General features: G+C 45.3%; 1 protein-coding gene across 1 annotated transcript in view; it reads right to left on the bottom strand.

Annotated features, from left to right (window-relative positions):
- Window positions 1–24,255, bottom strand: part of LOC132815114 (cadherin-2-like) — a 59,267-nt gene that overhangs the window by 30,424 nt on the left and 4,588 nt on the right. The window contains exons 2-7 of the mRNA XM_060823888.1: window positions 14,680–14,782; window positions 10,983–11,206; window positions 4,849–4,980; window positions 2,341–2,496; window positions 1,269–1,413; window positions 331–482 (exon numbers count right to left, since the gene is read on the bottom strand). Coding sequence (XP_060679871.1) covers window positions 331–482; window positions 1,269–1,413; window positions 2,341–2,496; window positions 4,849–4,980; window positions 10,983–11,206; window positions 14,680–14,782 — 912 coding nt within the window. The remainder of the gene's footprint in view (window positions 1–330; window positions 483–1,268; window positions 1,414–2,340; window positions 2,497–4,848; window positions 4,981–10,982; window positions 11,207–14,679; window positions 14,783–24,255) is intronic.

The raw sequence follows: 24,255 nt of genomic DNA on the forward strand, positions 1-24,255 counted from the left end.
CATTGAGTATTTCCAAGAAGGAGTTAGATACAGTTCTTAAGATTTAAAGAGGAATCAAAGGGTTTAGGTTAAAGCAGGAACAAGGGACTGAGTTGGATGATCAGCCATGATCATGTTGAATGGGAGAGCAGGTTCGAAGGGCCGAATGGTCGACTAATTTTCAATGTTTCTTTATCAGTTTTTATTGGTGTGTGATAGGGTAAAATATTTTAACAGTGGGGTGGAATGTTAATCAGACTGGGAAAGAAATCGTGCCCGAGTTGATTTTGAAGATGTGCATTTAGTCATTTGACGTACAAATATTTTAGGAAAGAAATTATCAGCACCAACCTCTCTGTCTAAGGTTTTTGCCATTGTTCTGATTTCTCCATTGGACTTTGCAAGGAACATTTCACTGCCTCCCTGTGAGAGAATTCTGTATGCAACCTGTGCGTTTTCATCCAAATCGGCATCTGTTGCATTTAGTTTTAACACAAAGGTTCCTGGAATAAACACAGATTGGACACTGTCAGTGTTATCTGAGACTGAACATTAGGGAGATAAAACAGTTTCTGCCAAGTTTCTGTGCAGCTAAATGCATCCAAAATACTTTGGGGAATGGAAAACAACAACATGCATTTGTGTAGCCCCTAGCAATATGAAAACGTCCCGTACATCATCCAGGTAAAAAGTGAGGTCTGCAGATGCTGGAGATCAGAGCTGAAAATGTGTTGCTGGTTAAAGCACAGCAGGTCAGGCAGCATCCAAGGAACAGGAAATTCGATGAAGGGCTCTGGCCCGAAACGTCGAATTTCCTGTTCCTTGGATGCTGCCTGACCTGCTGTGCTTTAACCAGCAACACATTTTCAGCATACATCATTCAGGAGCAACATCAGACATTGGAATAAGAACAGGAGCTATTGGAGAAACTCAGCAGGGCTGGTAGTATCTGTGGGAGAGAAAAACAGAGTTCATGTTTGGAGTCCGAAGTGATTCTTCTACAGGGGCTGGAAAATGGTGTTTTTAGACTTTTAATAGATGTCAAGGAGTTCCAAGGGGTACAGACGTTGAGGCTTCTGGGAGGGGGAGGGGTCATGGCAGTATTTTGAGAGATGGGACAGCCAACCTGTCAACCAGAATGGTGTATGGTAGGAGCAGGGTGGGGGGAACTGGGGACCTCTTGGTTGACGAACAGAAGAAAACATCAGAGACAGCCCAGTTGCTGGTGCATCATGGGATTGAATTTGTGACAGTGTTAATGTGAGGAAACCAAAACATTACATCCTTACCAACTGGAGACGATTCTTCAACTTCGCCTTCAAAGACTTGTTCGGCGAACACCGGGGCATTATCGTTGATGTCCAGAACCTCGACAAAAAGTGACAGTCGTTTCTCAACTTCAGCACCGATGATATTCGAAGCTTTACCTGTGAGCTAAAAAAAATGTGAAAAGATTCAGTGACATTCTATAAGAGAGGTAATTATAGAGTTATGGAGATGGACAGCACGGAAACATACCCTTCAGCTCATATTGCTCATGCTGACCAGATATCCTAAATTAATTTAGTCCCATTTGCCAGCACTTGGCCCATATCCCTCCAACCCCTTCCTATTCATATACCCATCCAGATGCCTTTTAAATGCTGTAATTGTACCAGCCTCCACCACTTCCTCTGGCAGCTCATTCCATGCACGTACCACCCACTGCGTGAAAAGGTTGCCTCTACGGTGCCTTCTAAATCTTGCCCCTCTGACCTTAAACCTAATCCCTCTAGTTTTCGACTCCCCTACCCTGGGGAAAAGACTTTGGCTAGATCAGCCAGTGACATGGAGGCTCACTGCTGCCCAACAGCCTCAGGGACCTGGGTTCGATTCCAGCCTCGGGTGACTGTCTGCACGTTCTCCCTGTGTCTGCGTGGGTTTCCTCTTGGTGCTCCAGTTTCTGTGTACAGGTTAAGTGGATCGGCCATGCTAAATTGCCCATAGTATCTGGGGATGTGTAGGGTAAATGGATTAGCCTTTGGAAATGCAGGGTTACAGGTGTGACTTGGGTCTGGTTGGGGTGCTGTTCGGAGGGTCGGTGTGGACTTGATGGGCCGATTGGACTGCTTCCATGTTGTAGGAACTCTGTGATTCTGTAACCAACTAAAATGCTGCCTTTGTAGACTCACGTGCCCATGAATGTGAACAGGGTTTGGACATGGTGACAGGGTTACGATTCAAATGAGATTTGTGCCTCTGGTCTTCACCATTCTACGAGTGTAAATGATCTGCAAGGTTATACAGAGTCATGTGTTTAAACAAGATTAGAATTGTCAGCATCATCCCTCAGTAACTGGCAACGAATGAATGATAACTTACAACAAAAGAAGGGTTTCTCTCACGGTCCACCACTCCGGTAATATTTAATTCGCCAGTCTTGGGATCAATCACAAACAAATTGACAGGTGGAAGATCAGCACCATGGCCAGAAATACTGTAGCGGATATTTTCATTCACTTCCAAATCTGATCTGATCTGAGGGAAGAAATTGCAAAGGCGATTTAATATTTGCAAACAGCATTTATTCTCCTGCAGACAAATGACACCAACTATTTCATTTATAATATGAAATTTTTTTTTTCCTTCATTCATGGGGTGTGGGCATTACAGGCAGGGTCTGCATTTCTTCCTCATCTGTAATTGCCCTTGAGTGGCGTTGCTAGAACCATCAGAGGCATTTAAGAGTCAACCTCATTGCTGTGGGTCTGGAGTCAAACGTATGCCAGTCCTGAAGAAGGGTTACACCCGAAATGTTGACTCCTCCACCTCCTGACGCTGCCTGGCTTGCTGTGTTCCCCCAGCCTCCTGCCTGTCCCTCCTGATGCTGCCTGGCTTGCTGTGTTCTTCCAGCCTCCTGCCTGTCTACCTTGGAATCCAGCATCTGCAGTTTCTTTGTCTCTAACCAAGACTGGGTATGGATGGCAGTTTCCTGAAAGGGCATTGAATGAGCCATAGAGAAACCTTTGGGCAAAAGCCCTTCATCAGGAATGTGGAGGGGGAAGGGGTCAGAGAGGTAAATAGTAGGGTAGGGGGTGGGGCTGGGGGGAAGGTAGTTGGGAATACAATAGGTAGGTGAAGGTGGGAGGTGATGGTGATGGGTTGGAGAAGAGGCTGAACTGGATAGGTGGGAAGGAAGATGGACAGGTCGAGAGGGCGGTGCCGAGTTGGAGGGTTGGATCTGGGATGAGGTGAGGGTAAGGGAGATGTGGAAACTGGTGAAATTGATGTTGAAGCTGTGTGGTTGGAGGGTCCCAAGGGGTAAGATGAGGTGTTCTTCCTCCAGGTGGCGGGTGGCTTGGATTTGGCGGTGGAGGAGGCCCAGGACTTGCATGTCCTTGGCAGAGCGGGAGGGGGAGTTGAAGTGGTCGACCTCAGGGCGGTGGGGTTGGTTGGTGCATGTGCCCTAGAGATGTTCCCTGGAACATTCCGCAAGTTGAGGTCCTAACTCTCAAAAAGTAGAGGATTCCACATCGAGAGCAACAGACACAGTAGATGAGGTGTTTGGATGTGCAGGAAAATCTCTGCTGGATGTGAAAAGATCCTTTGGGGCCTTGGATGGAGGTGAGGAGCGAGGTGTGGATGTATTTGCTTCCAGCCAACTGCCTGTGATAGATGCAGCATCAGTAGACATGGGACTGGTGTGGCGCTATCAGGAGACATACAAGGTGAGGGGGATGTGGGTGCTGAAGGTCAGAGGAGCTAGCAGCTTTGAAACAAACTGGGACAAAGTGCCAGAGAGCCTTAGCTGTTCTCCCTGTCCCAATCTGCTCCTGGAATGTGTGTGTGATGTTGGGGGGTGGGGGCAGAGGCGTGCAATCACCTTGATGGAAATGCATTTACGTTTGATACCCTCACCTCATCACTGCACCTTGCCAAACAACCTCTTCATTTGGTTTCATGAGTGAACGAGATGAATTTTCTTGTTTATCCATTCACCGGACGTGGGCTAGTATTTGATGAGGCTCGTGGTGAATGGTCTCCAATTGGTAAGGACAGGGTGTTCTTGTGATGTAGCAATTTCCCAAGCCCCCAAGGAATTTATTTAATTTTTAACTGTACATACGTGGTCGTAACTGTTCCACTAATTGGCTCACAAACTCAAGGAATGGGATTTGTTTCAAATTTGTTCATGGGACGTGGGTGAAACTGAGCTGATATTTATTACCCAGAAGGCAGTTAACGGTCAACTACATTGCTGTGGGTCTGGAGTCACATGTAGGCCAGACCATGTTAGAATGGCAGTTTCTTTCCCTAAAGGATATTAGTGAACAAGATGGGGTTTTTTTTTCGACAATTGGCTATTGGATTCATGGTCATCATGTAGACTCTTAATTCAGGATTTTTAGTGACTCCAAATTCCACCACCTGCCATGACAGGATTTGAACACAGTTCCCCAGAACATTACCCGGGTCTGTGGATTAACAGTCCAATACCACTAGGCCATTACCACCCCCCCCCCTCCCCCCAGCCCCCTCCTAAGGGAGAAAGCTCATACATTGTGTGCTGTTCAAATTTCACCACCTGCTATGGTGAGACTCAAACCCTTGTCCCCAAAGCAATAACCTGGGTTCTGCAATTGCTATCAGTGACACCATCAGCTCCTCATACCTTTTCTCTGAAGGTTTTACCTAATGTTGTGATATCACCCAAACAGAACTGAACATCATTTTGAGCAGGTCCCAATGCATTATGTTTTGGAAATAATGGGGTCCTGATGTTAACAGGTGCGCTGGTGGGCAGCTTTGGAAAGGGTTGGAGTTGGGCCCACACTCTCACATGCAGTTACCATATAAATATTGAGTGGTGAATGATTCGAAATCACTTACAACAGCAATTGGATTGAACAAGGGTGGCTCATGTTCTCTGATGGAAACTGGTGGAATGATCCATTCTCTCTTCTGGCGCTTTGAGTGGTGATGTTTCAGAAAATAGATAACAGGAGGCTTCCTATTGGTAAACTGAAAGAGCAATTAGAAAACAAGTCAGATGATCATAAAGGTTCACAGTACAGGTTCACCCAGGTTAGTTCTTTAAAGGAATACGTTGCAAATCCTAATTTCTTTTTAACATTGATGTGGGCATCAGTGGCAGGGTCAGAATTTGTTACTCTTCCCAAATTGTTCTTGAAATGATTGGCTTTCACTCAATGCAATCAGCAGTTAAGAGTCAGCCCTATTGGTTGTGGGTCTGGAGCCACATGTAGGCCAGACATGGGTAAGGAAGGCAGATTTCCTTTCCTAAAGGACATCAATGAAACAGATGAGTTTTTGATGATGGTTTTATTTGGTGAAATATTGATGGTCAACATTTCATCTGAGTTTCATGAGCTCAGATTTCAGATTTATTGATCGAGCTGCGATTACCGTCGGGCTGGGTTTGGAATTCACACCTTCCGGACTGAAGCTCTAGGTTAATAGTCCGTGAAGGGCTTATGCCCGAAACGTCGAATTCCCTATTCCTTGGATGCTGCCTGACCTGCTGTGCTTTAACCAGTGACATTATTGTCTAGCTGTCAGCTCAAAAGTTAGTCCCAGCAAAGGGTTTTGTGAGGCCAAGTGACAATGTTCCCTCAATGTCGCACTAAGTGCTGCATGTGCACTGCTGCACATTGGCCTCGGAGGATAAGGAAATTAACATCAAAACTGGCAAGGAGGCCATTTAAAATCACTGAACAATCCAGACTGGTGTTGATCACTGTAAATCCATTTTACAATGAAATCTCCTTCGTAGATATCAAATCTTTAACTGTTGTAGATGAGGGGAGTGAATATTGTTTCAGTTGGTCACCAAAATAGCAACTTAGCAGTGACCCAGTCTGCCACATGGACTGGCATGATCTAAATCTGTTGACGCTTTGAGAAATCGGTGCAGTGCAAATCAAATTCTATCACATTATTAATGCTATGTAAACACGTCACACTGTAATTATGCTGCCATCTAGTGGAGGCACTGTCATAATTCAGTTTTACTCCTTCCAGTTCTTTACACTGCAATGCTAAAATAAATCTTACAATTCAAAGAACTTCCTTTCCCCAATTCCAATTCAATCATGTTATAGTCCACAGGTCTACTTGAAATCATAAGCTTTCAGAGCCGCTGGTGAATTGAAGGAGCAGCGCTCTGAAAGCTTGTGATTTCAAATAAACCTGTTGGACTATAGGTTAAAAACCAGGTACTCCTGATGAAGGACTTTTGCCTGAAACGTCGATTTTACTGCTCTTTGGATGCTGCCTGAACTGCTGTGCTTTTCCAGCACCACCCTAATCTAGACTGTTCGACTATAACCTGGTGTCATCTGACTTCTGCCCTTGTCCACCCCAGTCCAACAGCGGCACCTCCACATCATTCATTTGTGGAACCATAAACTCATACAGCACAGAAGAGTCTGTGATGAAGAGTCATCTTGACTCAAAACATTAGCTTGCTCTCTCTCCACAGATGCTGCCTGACACACTGTAATTTCCAGCATTTTTTTGTTTTCAGTTCAGATTCCAGCATCTGCAGTAATTTGCTCTGACAGAAGAGGCTCTTCAGCCCATTGGATTTACTCTGACCCACCTCTACTTGGAGAAGGTGAGGACTGCAGATGCTGGAGATTCATAGTTGAAGAGTGTGGTGCTGGAAAAGCACAGCAGGTCAGGCAGTGTTCGAGGAGCAGGAGAGTCGATGTTTCGGGCATAAGCCCTTCATCAGGAATGTCTGACAAAGAGTTTATGCTTGAAACGTTGACTCTCCTTCTCCTCAGATGCTGCAGGCCTATACTAGTCCCACTTTCCAGCAGTAGGCCCAGAGCTTTGACTGATGTGACATTTTGATGCACATCCAAGTCTGTGAGGTTTCCTGCCTCAACTCCCACCCAGGCAGGGCATTCCAGTCCCTCACTACTCTTCGGGTGAAAAGAGTTTTCTTCAAATCCCCTCTTACTCTTCACCTTAAAATAATTTGCCTTTGATATTGACCCTTCAACTAAGAGGAACAGCTGCTTTCTACCCACTCTGTCCACGCCTCTCATAATCTGATACACCTCGATGTATAACAGCATGAAACAGCAATGAAGAACAACAGGTTAGCAGTGACTCATCTCCGAGCAATAAGCTAAGAGCTTTCTACTTTGTCTAATTGACTGGGTGGGCCAAATTATATCAATTGCGCCTCGTGACGTGATTGGAACAGGACCACCTTAATGTGAGAATAATCTCCCATGGGAAAGAATCAGAGCCGTAAGACCGGTTCCAGGGATGGCGCAGTTGTGTTTTGTCGCTGCATTAGACATGCTGGGACTGCTTTTCTTAGAGATGTAAGGACTGGGAACGAGATTAGATTGAGGAGACCAGTGAAGGTTCACCAGACCGATTCCTGGGATGGCAGGACTGACACATGGGGCAAGTTTTGATCGACTGGGCTTGTACTGACTGGAATTTAGAAGGATGTGTAGGGTGATCTCATAGAAACATAAAATCCTGATGGGCCTGGACAGGCCAGATGCAGGAAGAATGTTCCCGATGTTGGGAAAGTCTAGAACTAGGGGCTCATGTAGTCTAAGAACAAAGGGTAAGCCATTCAGGACTGAGATGAGAGAGAGTTCCTTCACTCAGAGAGTTGTGACCCTGTGGAATTCTCTCCCACCAGAAGTTATTGGGGCCAATTCATTAGATAGATTCAAAAGTGAGCTGGGTGTGGCCCTTGTGGCTAAAGGAGTCAAGGGGTATGGAGGGAAAGTGGGAATGGGACACTGCAATTACATGATCAGCCATGATCATATTGAATGGTGGAGCAAGTTTGGAGGGCCGAATGGCCTACTCCTGCATCTATTTTCTCTGTTTCTATGAGGTGTTCAAAATCACGGGGGCTCTAGGCAGAGTAGAGGAGGAGAAAGTTGGGCTGCCCTTGTGGGGACACTGCAGCCTTCAGGACTCAGTATCGAGTACAATCATTTTAAGGCCTGCACTCCAGCTGGCATCTGCTTATCTCAACTCCACACCTCAGGCCCTATCACAACACAGCCTGTGTCAGCACAGCCCAACCCAATCTCACTGACTCATCGTCCCCATGAGTAGCTTTTCTCTTTTCCTACCTTACCATTATCCATCCGTTTGACTGCCCAACTTTCTTTGTCTCTCTACCTCTCTCTGGACTCTGTCCACTTAACTGCCTGCTCCTTTCCCCCACCCAGTCCCTGTCGTCAGCTTAAATACCGCCTTCTTCTGGCTGCTATCAGTTCTGAAGAAGAGTCACATTGTATTTCTCTCCAAAGGCGCTGCCAGACCTGCTGAGTTTCTCAGCTGAAAATGTGTTGCTGGTTAAAGCACAGCAGGTTAGGCAGCATCCAAGGAACAGGAAATTCGACGTTTCGGGCATAAGCCCTTCATCAGGAATGAGGAGAGTGTGCCAGGCAGGCTAAGATAAAAGGTAGGGAGGAGGGACTTGGGGGAGGGGCGATGGAGATGTGATAGGTGGAAGGAGGTCAAGGTGAGGGTGATAGGTTGGAGTGGGGTGGGGGCGGAGAGGCCAGGAAGAAGATTGCAGGTTAGGAGGGTTGTGCTGAGTTGAGGGAACTGACTGAGACAAGGTGGGGGGAGGGGAAATGAGGAAACTGGAGAAATCTGAGTTCATCCCTTGTGGTTGGAGGGTTCCCAGGCGGAAGATGAGGCACTCCTCCCCCAGCCGTCGTGTTGTTATGTTCTGCCGGTGGAGGAGTCCAAGGACCTGCATGTCCTTGGTGGAGTGGGAGGGACAGTTAAAGTGTTGAGCCACAGGGTGGTTGGGTTGGTTGGTCCGGGCGTCCCAGAGGTGTTCCCTGAAGCGTTCCACAAGTAAGCGGCCCGTCTCCCCAATATATTGCTGAGTTTCTCTGCAATTTCCAATCCTGCGCTGAATTACCAGCCCAGTGTCATTACTACCGTGCCATTACATCTATTAGAGTCACGGAATGGTCCAGCACGGAAACAAACCCTTTGGCCCAACTCATCCAATTCGGATGTACAAAATTATTTTTTCCCATTTGCCAACACTTGGCCCATATCCCTCTAAAACTTTCCTATTCATATACTCATCCAACAGCCTTTTAAATGCTGTAATTGTACCAGCCTCCACCACTTCCTCTGGCAGCTCATTCCATACACTTACCACCCTCTGTGTGAAAAAGTTGCCCCTTAGGTCCCTTTTAAATCTTTCCCATCTCACACTAAGCCAATGCCCTCTAGTTCTGGACTCCCACACCCCAGGGAAAAGAGCCTATCCATGCCCCTCATAACTTTATAAGCCTCTATAAGAACATAGAACATAGAAGGATACAGCGCAGTACAGGCCCTTCGGCCCTCGATGTTGCGCCGACCGAGTCCTACCTAACCTATACTAGCCCAATAACTTCCAAATGCCTATCCAATGCCCGCTTAAATGAACATAAAGAAGGAGAGTTCACCACTGATACGGGCAGGGCATTCCATGAACTCACAACCCGCTGTGTGAAGAATCTACCCCTAACATCTGTCGATAAGGTCACCCCTCAGCCTCCGACGCTCCAGGGAAAACAGCCCCAGCCTATTCAGCCTCTCCCTACAGCTCCAACCCTTCAATCCCAGCAACATCCTTGTAAATCTTTTCCGAACCTTTTTGAGTTTCGCAACATTTTTCCCATTCTGCGTTAATCACGCCAGCTCATCAAACGAGAAGAATAGTCTCAACAGAGAGGCAAGCAGATTATTGCTATTGGTGAATGAAGCTCTTGAGATACTCCTGAGAGAATATGCTGTTTAACAGGTTGAAGAAGCGCAAAATGTCAGAACAGGAAGAGACTGGATATAGGGCAATTGTTTTCTCAGTGAACAATGAGCCTCTGGTAATACATAACATTCTCAGTCTGATTGATACAGTGAACAGTGAAAGGATGTTTTCCTTGGCTGTATAATCTAGAATACAGGGTCAACCTGAGAAGAGAGATAAGGAACATTTTCACTCAGAGGGAGGGGAGTCTGTGGAAGGGCTGAGGATGCTTGTTTACAGATATTTTTTCACAGCAATTTTTTTTGTTATATATTATTTTCTTTTTTATATTTTTTTCTTTCTTTTTTCTTTTTTATTAACCGCCTAACTGTGGTAGTGCTTATTTTTTTTTTCCCCAGCACCCATGTTGTGTGTGTGTGTGCAGGTGTGAGACACAGTGAGAGACACAAGGTGCACGAATCTTTATTTGATTTCCACCACTTCACAGCAATTATATCATGGAGGAAAAGGGTGCTGATTGGCCGAGGTGTAACCAAGGAGAAAACAATTGGAAACTATAGGCTAACTCCCGGGTAGTTTAAGAAGGAAACAAGATTTGAATATATTCCTTTTTTTGGCAGAGGATGAGTCCCTCTGTCATATGAATATTGACAGTTCCTGCGCGAATAAATAAGCTACATTGTGAGTTCAACTGATTGTCTTAAATTGTCAGTGTAGTTATGGGCATGGGTTTCCCCTGCAGTATAAATTATAGTGATCTCTTGAAATTTGGCATTCGTGCATCTGTCCTGATGACAAAGCGCTTCAATGACACAGCTCCTCTTTCAGAGGTGAAAAGTATATTCTCCAAATTTCCCGAGCACTTGTGAAATCTGCAAACCTAATGATTTTAAAGCTTTGCCGAGTTCAGGCTGCAATGTTTTTTCCTCTCCAGTCTGCGGATTTAGAATGGAAACTAATTTTATCATCAGGGATCATCCTCCAGGTCAGTATAAAGGAGGAATAATCCAAACAGGAGTCTCGAAGGAAGAAAGCTGGGAGTGATGGGCCAGTGGGAGTGGGGAGGTGACTTACTAAGACCATCAGAGGTAGGCCATTTGGCCCATTGAGTCTGCTCTGCCATTCAATAGGATAGGAATGTTTACACCTTCTGACCCAGATGTCTTGGCTGTTGAATGTGATAAATCCTACCATCAATCTCACACAAGAAGGGATTTGATTAAAAGACATTTCTTACCTTGTTCAATTCATTTGTTAAATCTTTCGCTGATGGGATTAAATGGATTCTTGCCTTCCATTTCTTGTGTGTTCTTCGGTCCCTTGCGATCACTTTGAACTTATAGTTTGTATCAAGGTTGAGGGCACGAGTTGCATATAATGAGCCATTGGAATGGATCCCAAAATTTCCATCATCAGTACTTAACTTAATGTGCTTTCCCAAATGGCAGCTATGAAATTTGACTGGAATGACAAAAAATAGACATGGAGGTAATGAGCAGATGAATGAGGAGCAGGTCATATAACTCCCTCAAATATCCTACAGCATCTGACAAGATCCAGTCCATCACCTCCACTTTCCCATTCCATCCCTGCATTCCTCTATTCCCATTGTGCCTGAACACCTCTGATGTTGTCAGGATTGAATGGTTGAGCTATAGTGAGAGGCTGAATAGGTTAGGGCTGTTTTCCCTGGAGTGACGGAGGCTGAGGGGTGACCTTACAGAGGTCTATAAAATCGTGACGGACGTGGATAGGGTGGAAAGCCAAGGTCATTTCCCCAGGATGGAGGTGTCCAAAACAACACAGCAAAGGTTTAAGGTGAGAGGGGAAAGATTTAAAAGGGACTTAAGGACCAACACTTTCACTCAGAGGGTGGTGCTTGTATGGAATGAGCTGCCAGAAGAAGTGGTGGAGGCTGGTACAATTACAACATTTAAAAGGCATTTGGTATGTGAATAGGAAGGGTTTAGAGGGATATGGGCCATATGCTGACAAATAGGACTAGATTAATATAGGATATCTGGGTCAGCATGGATGAGTTGGACCAAAGAGTCTGTTTCCATGCTGTACATCTCCATGACCCAATGACCTTTCAAGTTCCTTCTTGAATGTTCTCAATGGCCCTCTGTTCTACCTGAATTGGGGTAGTTGACTGTTGTTGGGGGGGGAGGGGGGGATGGCTCGGTTGGAGGTGGGTGTCCAATTTCAGGAGACCATTGGGCAGGCATGGTCAGGAAGCATTTCCCCTGGCTCACGCCAACCCCTAAGGTATTTCTCTATTTACCGCAAGTCCCAGGGACTTTTGTTTCTGCTATACCCAATAATCTGTGTTGAATTTCCCCAGGATTCAATCTGAATAGGCTGATATGGTGCTGATGTTACTAGACTAACAAGGAGGGTCTGAGGAGTGAGGGGGTTCAAACACCACCACAGCTGGTGAATTTTACGCTAACGTCAGGTCTGACTTCATGCAATAGTTCCGGTTTCATGTGATCTCACGTTATAAGAAAATCGCACAATAGCCATGCCATTTAAACTACTGGGGCTGGAATCGCATTACAGCCAATGCAAGTTCGCCTTCAACAAATAAATGGTCTAAACTCTTCAGTCACATTAAAGCCAATTCACGATGAAGAAACACATGAGAACTGACTGTGTATTGTATTAGTCTCAGGGATGGTAACTGTGAAAATATCATCACCTGTTACATAAACCCATTACTAACTTCCTTTTAGGGAAAATCTCCCATCCTCTGGCCTACGTGTTTCTTTAAAAATTTTAAACCACAGGAGGGGATTGTCACTGGCTGGGCCCAGCATTTATTACCCGTCCATAGTTGTCCCTTGAGAAGGTGGGGGTGAGCTGCCTTCTTGAACGGCTGCAGTCCATGTGCTGTAGGTAGATCCACAATGCTCTGAGGGAGGGAATTCCAGGATGTGACCCAGTGACACTGAAGGAATAGTGGTATATTTCCAAGTCAGGATGGGGAGTGGTTTGTAGGGGAACTTGCAGGGGGTGGTGTTCCCATGTATCTGCTGCCCTGGTCCTTCTAGATGGAAGTGGTTGTGGGTTTGGAAGGTACTGCCTAATGAACCTTGGTATATATTGACAGTGCATCTTATAGATAGTACACACTGCTGCTACTGAGCGTCGGTGGTGGAGGGAGTGGACGCTTGTGGATGTGGTGCCAATCAATTGGGCTGCTTTGTCCTGGATGGTGCTGAGCTTCATCCATGTTTCATCGCACTCCTCACTTGTACCTTCTGGATGATAGGCAGGCTTTAGAGAATTTGGAGTTGTATTACTTGCCACAGAATTCCCAGCGTCTGACGTGCTCTTACAGCCACATTATTTACTGTATATGGCTGGTCAAGTTCAGTTTCTGGTCAATAGTAACCCTCAGGGGAATGATAGTAGGAAATCAGAGATGGTAACGATGGTTAGATTCTCTATTATTGGAAATGGTCAGTGCTTGGCATTTACATTGTGCCAATGTTACTTATCCATTCAAACCTGAGTGTGGTCCAGCTCATGGTGAAGGTCTACTTTGTGCTAAAATTGTGCAATCATCAATCAGCATCCCTACTCTGTCCTTAGACCATTGATGGAGCAGCTTGGGTGTAGGACATTAGATGGTAAAGGTAGTAAATTTCTCTTGTTAAAGACACATTATGGAAATAATTTTGCAGCCTTTCAGTTGAATTTATTAATCAAATTGCTCCAGCTCCTTTGGTGGGATTCAAGATGTAGGGCCTGGGACAGGGGTTCCTAGTCTAGTGGCATTGCCTCTACGTCACCACATCCCCGGCTCTGTTCAATTCAATCAAATCTCCCTTCAGCCTCCTTTGTTCTCGAGCACCTCCAGCCCCTATCCTTCCTCTCCAGGAATCTCGTGTCCTTCCTAAAGCGTGACGACAGGATTTTAGATGATAATGCAAGAACGCACACCTGAGGCAGCAGATGCAATCACATGCCAAGAATACTCCCGGTCTCGGTTCTATGGCACATTGAGGGTAGAGCTCCCCGCCTGTGCGTGTTTGTGTGTGTGTGCATGTGTGTAAGTGTATGTGTGTGTGTGAGTGTGTGTGTATGTGTAAGAGTGTGTGTGTGAGTGTAAGTTTGTGTGTATGTAAGGGTGTGTGTGTATAAGTGTGTATGTGTGTGTGAGAATGTATATGTGTGAGAGTGTGTATGTGTGAGTGTGTGTGTATGTGTATGTGAGTGTGAGTAAGTTTGTGTGTGTAAGTGTATGAGTGTGTGAGTGCATGTGTGTATGTGTGTGCGAGGGTATGTGTGTGTGTGTGTGTGTCAGTGAGTGTAACCCTTGCCTCTGAGTTAGTAGGTTATGGGTTCAAGTCTTGCTCCAGAAATTTGAGTATGCAGGTTATGGTGCAACACTCCATTGCAATGGTGAAGTGATGTTGTTTTTCATGTGGGATATGTCCACTGTCACAGATAGATACCCCATCACTCTTTCAAGGAATAGCCAGAGGCTTGTCTCTGGTGTCCTGGTCAATATTCATCCCTCATTTAACCTCCACTCCGAAGACAAGACAATTTGGTTATTCACACGCTGGTGTGTGCGTCTGTGTGTCTGTGTGTGTGTGTGTGTGTGTGTGTGTGTGTGCGCGCGCGCGTGTGTGAAGGTGTGTGTGTGTGTGTGTCTGAGGGTATGTGTGTGTGTGTGGGTGTGTGTGTGAGGGTGTGTGTGTCTGTGTGTGTGTGTATCTGTGTGTGTGTCTGGGTGTGTGTGTGTGCATGTGTGGGTAGTGGGGGGGTGGGGTTGGGGTGGTGTGGGTTGTTTGCTGTAGCGATTTGGCTACATATCAAGAAATGTGTGTCCTGGCTCTAAAGGGTGACCTGTGGTTGTAAAAGGTGCAATATAAATGAAAGACGTTTCGAATAACGATCTTGCTATCGTAGCCATGACTTACCAGTGAGAAGAGTTTGCCTTCTAAGGACCTTTGGTGAAAGCTCAACCTCAAATACCTTCTTCGAAAATCTTTTCTCACAACATTGCCCTGGCTGCGAAATCACCTGGAATGGAACATACCAGAGATGATGTATTATTGATAATTATTCAGTTCAAAACAACAATTCTGAAAACAACAGAATATATTCATCACAAGGCCAACCTCTCAATGAAAATTCAGAAATGTAGAGAGAAATGTGGAAAGCAGGAGCAGGAGGAGGCCTTTCGGCCCTTCAACCCTGTTCTGCCATTCAATATGATCATGGCTGATCATCCAACTCAGTCCCCTGTTCCCACTTTCTCCCCAGACCCTTCGATCCCTTTAGCCCTAAGAACTGTATCTAACTCCTTCTTGAAAACATTCAATGTTTTAGCCTTAACTGCTTCCTGTGGTAGAGAATCCCACAGGCTCCCCACTCTCTGGGTGAAGACATTTCCCCTCAACTCAGTCCGAAATGGCCCACCCTGTACCCTTAGACTATGACCAACAGCACACCTCCCCAGTTATGGCCTCCTTGATCACATCCTTCCTGAGTTTACCCTGTCTGGACCAGTTGAAAGTTTGTAAGTTTCTATGAGATTTCCCCTTCATTCATTTGAATCCCAGTGGCTACAATCCTAACAGATGCAACCTCACTTTATACGTTCCCCCTGCCACTCCAGGGATCAGACTGGGAACATTTGCAGTCTGATTAATCCAATACCAGAACGCAGTGGAGGAGATTTGTTCAGTATTCGGAAAAATGTGGGAAACCTTTATCTTATTTCATATCAAAATCCAATTATAATCATCTGTTACAGGCCAATTTCCTGCATCTTAAGATCCGGAATTCCCTTCTAAAACCTCTCCCTCTTCCTAGCAGGCATTAACTCTCTCTCTCTCTTTCTACAGATTTCCAGTGTTTCTGATTTTTTAAAATCAGACTTCCAGCTTCTGCAGAATGTTCTGAGGAAGGGTCACTGGACCTGAAACGTTCAGTCTGCTTTCTCTCTGCAGATGCTGCTGAGCTTTTCCAGCGATTTCTGTTCTTGTTTCTGCAGCAGTGTTGCAGTGGTGGGTCTTTTCAGTCGATGTGTAAAAGCAGGAAGCAAAGTGTCCTCCCTAAGGCAGGTCATGAGGAAGGCAAATGTAGTGTCAGTTTTTGCAATGAAGGGGGTTGTTGTGTAAAAGGAAGGAGCTATAGTTGGATCGAGTGTTGGTGAGGCAGATGGTGGACTTACTCAGCATCGCCCTCATGACCTGTCCTACCTGCCAATCTTCCTTCCCATCTATCCGCTCCACCCTCCTCTCTGACCTATCACCTCCATCCCCACCCCCATTCCCCTATTGTACTCTTTGCTACCTCCCACCCCCTCCTCATTTATCTCTCCACCTCTATTCCTGATAAGGTTTTTTTCCCCTAAACGTTGATTTTCCTGCTCCTCGGATGCTGCCTGACCTGCTGAGCTTTTCCAGCACCACTCTAATCTGACTCCGGTTTCCAGCATCTGCAGTCCTCACTTTTGTCCACTGTGTACAGTGTCAGTCTCCAGGGAGATACCTGCAATGGCAGCTGTTCAGAGCAGGTTCACCAGAGCAAATCCTGGGGTGAAGCATCTGATCTTAGGACAAGGGTTGAGCAGTTTGGGTCTACAGTCATTGGAGTTTAGAAGATCGAGAGATGACCTTATTGAAATGTACAGTATTCTGAGGGGCATTGACAAAGTAGATGCTGAGAGGATGATCCCTCTAATAGGAGAATGTAGAACCAAGGGGTGCAATTTAAGGCTGAGGGCTCTCCGTCTTAAGACAGAGATGAGTTTACCAACAGTGCCCATGCCCCACAAGAGAACAGACTCAGAGTCAACACAGAAACGGACCCTTCAAACAAACCAGTTCATGTCAACCATAATCCTAAACTAAACTAGTCCCACCCACCTGCGCTTGACCCATATCCCTGCAAACATTGCTTAACCATTTAGTTATCTAAATGTCTTTTAAACATTGTAACTGTATCCATTACGTTTTCTACACGTGAATCACTCTCAGTGTATAAACTAAATTGCCCTTCATGTCTTTTTATAAATCTTCATCTCCTCCCCATACAAATGGAAGACCTAGTCTTGAAACTAGGCAAAAGACACTTGATCTCCACTCCCCATGATTTTATAAACTTCAAAGGGTGACGTTTCTTCTCTCCGACCCACAGTTCTGGGAATTCTGTATTGCAGACAGCAGTGAGTAGAACCAATGCTGAGCTAAACAGACTTTTGATTGATGGATCAGTGGTGCTGGAAGAGCACAGCAGTTCAGGCAGCATCCAACAAGCAGCAGAGCACGGGCAGGAAAATGATGCTGAGGCAAAGTCAGAGCAGCTGTGGTCTTACTGACTGGGAGAACACACTCAAAGGGCTGATGGGTCTACTCCCACTCTTATTTCTGATGTTGCCACAAGGACATGGTTCCAGTACATTATGCTATCCATATTGTTTACATTGCAATTATATGTATCATTCAAACCAATTAAACAATAGAATGCAAAGAGTTAGGAAAAGTGCTTTGAAACCAAGCGTGTTGTGAACTAGAATATACAGCCTGAAAGAATGGTGAAAGCAGACTCAATCATCATGTTCAACAGGAGGATTGGATTTCAATTAAAAAATGAAGGCTTCACAGGTTATACAAAAGGTTAAGAGAAGTGGAACAAAATTGTGTGTGTGTGTGTATATGAGTGTGGGTGTGTCTCTGTGTGTGAGTGTGTCTGTGCATGTCTGGGTACGTGTGCATCTGTATGAGTGTGTGTGTGTGTGTGTGTGTGTGTGTGTGTGTGTGTGTGTGTGTGTGTGTGTGTGTGTGTGTGTGTGTGTTCAAAGTTTGGGTGTGTGTCAAACTGAAAATGGCTCCCAATGACACAAATAACCTTCATGTTCAGGAATCTGTAATCATGTTTTTTTATGATGGAGATGGTCTCCTTGGCATTAAAATTCCCTTCCATTAAATCAATTACATGGGAAAGAACATGTCTGGAAGCACTACCTAGATGTTATTGAACTTGCCTGAAGCTCACTGTGCCGAAATTGCAAAGAAATCATCAAAGACGACAGAAGCTGTAGCTAAACAGACAACTGCATCTGTTAGAGCCTCATTTTAACAGATTATTTTATTCTTCCATGGGATGTGGGTGTTGCTGGCAAGGTCAGCATTTGTTACCAATCCCTAAATACCTTGGCACTGAGTGGGGAGTGATGGCTCAGTGGTTAGCACAGCTGCCACACAGCGCCAGGAGCCCAGGTTCGATCCCATCCTCGGGTGACTATCTGTGTGGAGATTGCATGTTTTCCCCGTGTCTGCGTGGGTTTCCTCTGGGTGCTCTGGTTTCCTTCAACAGTCCAAAGATGAGCAGGTTAGGATTGGCCATGGTAAATTGCCCGTACTGTGCAGAGTTACAAGGATAGAGTGGGGGGGGGAATCATTTGGGTAGGAGGCTGTTTGGAGTGTCAGTGTGGACTTGATGGGCCGAATGTCCTGCTTTCACACTGTAGGGATTCTATGAATCAATTTGGGAGTTGTTTGCAGGAGCCATTTAAAAGTTACCCACATTGGTTGTGGATCTGGACTCACATGTAGGACAGACCAGGTAAAGACAGCAGATTTCCCTTCGTAAAGAACACTGATGAACCAGGTGAATTTTTAGGAAAAGCGATGTTGGTTTCATGATTATCAGTGCCTTTCAATTCCATATGAATTAACTAAAGTTAAAGTTGTGATGAATTTAAAGATGAAATGTCATCAGAGTTTTAGCCGTAGTCTCAGAATTACCAATGCAGTGACACTATCACTATGCCTCCATATCCCCAAAGTGTTAACATGATTATCCTCTGGCCAATATTTTTATAAGGCCCTAATCTCTCTAAAATACTTCTCCATGCCAAAGTACCCTCAGCATTTATTCTGTGGATGGTCTGTCTATTTGACCATGTGGTGATTTTCCATTGTGTTACATGTCTGATCTGCACGAGTTTTTAAAAGGGATAACACACAAGCAGCCATCTGCTGCGTTGGTGCAGTTTGGTCCATGTGCAGTTTACAACAGAATTTTGGTTATTCCTCTGGGTATGGTATAGAAACAGGAATGTCGCAAACGTGTAACATCAAAACAGGAAGAGGCTATTCGGCCCCTTAAGGAAAAGATGCCTCATGTGTCGAGCTCACAATCCAAACCTGCAAGGGTGGGAGCTGAAGATGAAGGTGGGAGCAGGAGTGGGGTTTACATCGGTCAGCCCAGAGATTAGAAGCATGGTCTATAGGCTCTGCCTCAGGAAAACAGGCTTTTTGAATAGGAACAAAACAGCTGGAAAATTACATCAAACTGATCAATGAAGATTGGACTGAAAGGAAGGGTCAACTTGCAAATGAAGGCTTAATATGAATGTGCTGGGGGGTGGTGTCAGAAAGTTAATGTAGGTCAGTGAGGAGAGAGGGGATACTGGCTTAGTGTGGGCCTAGGAATTTGTGGTAGTGTCTTGGAACATAATGTCAGGAGTGACACAATGGCTCATGGTTAGCACTGCTACCTCACAACGCCAGGGTCCTGGGTTTGATCCCACCCTCAGGGGGGTGCTGTCGCTGTGGAATTTGCACATTCTCCCCGTGTCTGCGTGGGTTTCCTCCCGGTGCTCTCGTTTCCTCCTACAGCCCAAAGGTGTGCAGGGTAGGGTGGATAAGCCATATAAAATTGCTCTTAGTGTCCAGGGATGTGTAGGTTAGGTGGGTTTGCCAATGGGGTAAATGCAGGGTTTACAGGGATAGAGTAGGGGAGGGCTGGGTCTTTGCAGGATCGGTGTGTGCTCATTGGGCCGAATGGCCTGTTCCCACATTGTCAGGGTTCTAAGGAATATCGAATCATACCCGTCACTGATTGGGCCAACTTTCTCCTGTGGCCACCGTAAAACTTAACCCTTTGTGGGTAGAATTGGAGCGTTGGCAATGGTTGGGAATTAGAATTGGAATTCCCAAATCCATCCTTGTTTCATAGATGAGAGAACAAATGGGGAGAAGAACAGGACAGTATTCCTCCTGCTTCTGCTCCCTTTCCTTCAGGTTTTCAACCTGGGAGTGACGGATTTGTTGGTTCCCAAATATGTTGATGTGAATGGGGTCAAAGGTGGGTATGTAGAGTTAGGCCTCAGATCAGCCTTGATCTCAGTCAGATAGCTTTGAACCCCAACACCCCTATGACTTGCCACAGATGACCCCTATAACAAGCTGCTGATTAAACACTTTGGCTCAAAGTTGCACACGACCCTGAGCATGACCCCACGATTAGCCAGGAGAAAGTGAGGACTGCAGATGCTGGAGATCAGAGCTGAAAATGTGTTGGTGGAAAAGCGCAGCAGATCAGGCAGCATCCAAAGAGCAGGAGAATCGACGTTTCGGGCATAAGCCCTTCTTCAGGAATCAATGAAGGAGGGCTTATGCCCGAAACGTCGATTCTCCTGCTCTTTGGATGCTGCCTGATCTGCTGCGCTTTTCCAGCAACACATTTTCAGCCCACGATTAGCCACTCCATTCAAGTTAAAGACAAATGTGAGCAAAACAAAACCTAAAATAAAAAGCCGGAGACGGCAAATCATAACATTTTTTCATCAACAGAAGTGAAGTTTTGGTATATATGCTCGGTATTGAAATGATCTTCATCCCCTTTGATACAAATATTGCTCTCGCTCATAATGTGAGTCAGCTAATTTCTTCGAGTTTCCCACCCTCACTTTCCTTCCGGGGTAAATGTTGCTCATCCTAATGAGTGAGTGGTAATGGGGGGAGGTCGGCAAGTTACTAAGGACATGTGAGTTGGGGAGGTGGAGTTGATTAGAGCCTTGGGACTTAGCGAAATTGTGGCTGTCCCTGATTCTATACACCCACCTTTATCCTGTAGCCTTCAATATCTTTGGGGACAGTATTTACAAGAAAGCGGCATTATTGGTAAAGGTCAAAGTCACATGACACCAGGTTATAGTCCAACAGGTTTACCTGATGAAGGGACAGTGCTCTGAAAGCTTGTGATTTCAAATAAACCTGTTGGACTATTACCTGGTGTTCTATAAGTTCTGGTAAAAAATGAGGTCTGCAGATGCTGGAGATCACAGCTGCAAACACAGCAGGTTAGGCAGCATCTCAGGAATAGAGAATTCGACGTTTCGAGCATAAGCCCTTCATCAGGAATAAGAGAGAGATGCTTTGACCAGCAACACATTTGCAGTTCTATAAGTTCTGACCTTGTCCACCCCAGTCCAACATGGGCACCTCCACATAGAACATAGAACAATACAGTGGAGAACAGGCCCTTCGGCCCTCGATGTTGCGCCGACCTGTGAACTATTCTAAGTTCATCCCCCTACACTATCCCATCATCATCCATGTGCTTATCCAAGGATTGTTTAAATCTCCCTAGTGTGGCTGAGTTAACTACATTGGCAGGTAGGGCATTCCACGCCCTTACCACTCTCTGAGTGAAGAACCTGCCTCTGACATCTGTCTTAAACCTATCACCCCTCAATTTGTAGTTATGCCCCCTCGTACAACCTGACATCATCATCCTAGGAAAAAGACTTTCACTATCTATCCTATCTAATCCTCTGATCATATTATATGTCTCTATCAAATCCCCTCTTAGCCTTCTTCTCTCCAATGAGAACACACCCAAGTCTCTCAGTCTTTCCTCATAAGAGCTTCCCTCCAGACCAGGCAACATCCCGGTAAATCTCCTCTGCACCATTTCCAATGCTTCCACATCCTTCACAAAATATGGGGACCAGAACTGTACACAATATTTCAAGTGAGGCCATACCAGAGTTTTGTACAGTTGCAGCATGATATTGTGGCTCCGGAGCTTAATCCCTCTACACATGAAACCTAACACAACATATGCCTTCTTAACAGCACTATCAACCTGGGTGGCAACTTTCAGGGATCTATGTACATGGACAGCAAGATCCCTCTGCACATCCACACTACCAAGAATCTTTCCATTGACCCTGTACTCTGCCTTCCTGTTATTCTTCCCAAAGGGCATCACCTCACATTTAGCTGCATTGAACTCCATTTGCCACCTCTCAGCCCAATTCTGCAGTTTATTCAAGTCCCCCTGAACCTATAATATTCTTCCAAACTGTCCACTACTCCACCGACTTTATCATCATCTGCAAATTTACTAATCCATCCACCTATACCTGCATCCAAGTCATTTATAAAAATGACAAACAGCAGTGGTCCCAAAACAGATCCTTGTGGCACACCACTAGTAACTGGACTCCAGGCTGAATATTTTCCATCAACCACCACTTGCTGCCTTCTCTCAGAAAGCCAGTTTCTAATCCAAACTGCTAAATCACCCTCAATCCCATGCCTCTGCATTTTCTCCAACAACCTACCATGTGGAACCTTATCAAAGCTTTACTGAAGTCCATATATACCATGTCAACTGCCCTACCCTCACCTACATGCTTGGTCACCTTCTCAAAAAACTCAATGAGGTTTGTGAGATATGACCTACCCTTGACGAAACCATGTTGACTATCTGAAATCAAATTGTTGCTTGCCAGATGATTATAAATCTTATCTCTTATAATCCTTTCCAAAACCTTTCCTACAACAGACGCAAGGTTCACTGGTCTATAATTACCAGGGTCATCGCTACTGCCCTTCTTGAACAAGGGCACAGCATTTGCAATCCTCCAGTCCTCTGGTACTAAACCTGTAGACAATGACGACTTAAAGATCAAAGCCAAAGGCTCCAACACCACCTTCCTAGCTTCCCAGAGAATCCTTGGATAAATCCCATCTGGCCTAGGGGACTTTTCTACTTTCACTCCTTCTAGAATTGATAAAACTTCTTTGTAACTAACCTCGATCCTTTCTAGTCTAATACATTGTATCTTATTCTTCTCTTCTACAATATTGTCCTTTCCCTGAGTGAATACCGATGAGAAATGTTCGTTTAGCATATCTCCAATCTCCACAGGGTCCACACTCAACTTCCCACTTCTGTCTTTGATTGGCCCTATTCCTACCCCACTCATCCTTTTATTCCTCACATACCAATAGAATGCTTTAGGGTTCCCCTTTATTCTATTTACTAAAGATTTCTCACGTCCTCTCTTTGCTCTTCTTAACTCTATTTTTAAATCCTTCCTAGCTGATCTGTAACTCTCCATCATCTCACCTGAACCATCTTGTCTCATCAGCACATCTGCCTAACAACAGATGCAATTTCTGTAGTAACCCACGGTTCCCTTACCTTATCACTTCCTCCCTGCCTGATAGGGTCATACCTATCAAGGACACGCAATATCTGTTCCTTAAACCAGCTCTACATTTCCACTATCTGCATCCCCTGCATTTTGATACCCCATTCTATGCATCCTAATTCTTGCCTAATCGCATTATAATTGCCCTTGCCCCATCGATAACTCATGACCTGTGGCATGTACCTATCACTTTCCATCGCTAAACTAAACATAACTGAATTATGGTCACTCTCTCCAAAGTGCTCACCTACAACCAAATCAAACACCTGGCCTGGTTCATTACCAAGCACCAGATTCAGTGTGGCCTCCTGATGAAGGGCTTTTGTCCGAAATGTCGATTCTCCTGCTCCTCGGATGCTGCCTGACTTGCTGTGCTTTTCCAGCACCACTCTAATCTAGACCCCAGTGTGGCCTCCCCTCTTGTTGGCCCTTCAACATGCTGTCAGGAAACCCTCCTGTACACATTGGACGAAAACTGATTCATCCAACGTACTAGAGTTAGAGCATTTCCAGTCAATGTTGGGGAAGTTAAAGTCCCCTATAATGACTGTCATTACTGGTAAAGTCACTGGGCTAATAAATCAAAGCACCAGTTAATTCACTGAGGACAGGGGTTCACATTCTGCCATTGCTGATTTTTATTCAACATTAAATCCGGCCTAATGATGACCACTGTCCATTCTAATAGAAATAAAACTATTTGGCATTGTGGGGATGACTCTCCCTTAGTAATCCAGAACCTCAGGCTAATGACCTGGTGGCTCAGATCTGAATCTCACCATAACACCAGAGCCATAAAGTCACAAAGATGTACAGCATGGAAACAGACCCTTCGGTCCAACTCGTCCATGCCAACCAGATATCCTGAATTAATCTAGTCCCACTTGCTAGCATTTGGCCCATATCCCTCCAAACCCTTCATATTCATGTACCCATCAAGATGCCTTTTAAATGCTGTAATTGTACAGCCTCCACCACTTCCTCTGGCAGCACATACCACACATGCACCACCCTATGCATGAATGAACTGCCCCTTTCGCCCCTCATGATTTTATAAACCACTATAAGGTCACCCCTCGGCCTCTGACGCTCCTAGGAAAACAGCACCAGCTTGGCAGATAGTTACATTTCGATTCAATTCTTGAATTCCGAAGTGAAATTGCCAATTCTTATAAAAAAAACCCATCCGATTCACGAACAGGAGAGGGCCTGGCCAGTCCTTGCCCGGTCCAGCTGACATGTGATGGCAGCA

The sequence above is a fragment of the Hemiscyllium ocellatum genome, chromosome 4, assembly GCF_020745735.1.
Source record: "Hemiscyllium ocellatum isolate sHemOce1 chromosome 4, sHemOce1.pat.X.cur, whole genome shotgun sequence".
In the NCBI taxonomy this organism is placed as follows: Eukaryota; Metazoa; Chordata; class Chondrichthyes; order Orectolobiformes; family Hemiscylliidae; genus Hemiscyllium; species Hemiscyllium ocellatum.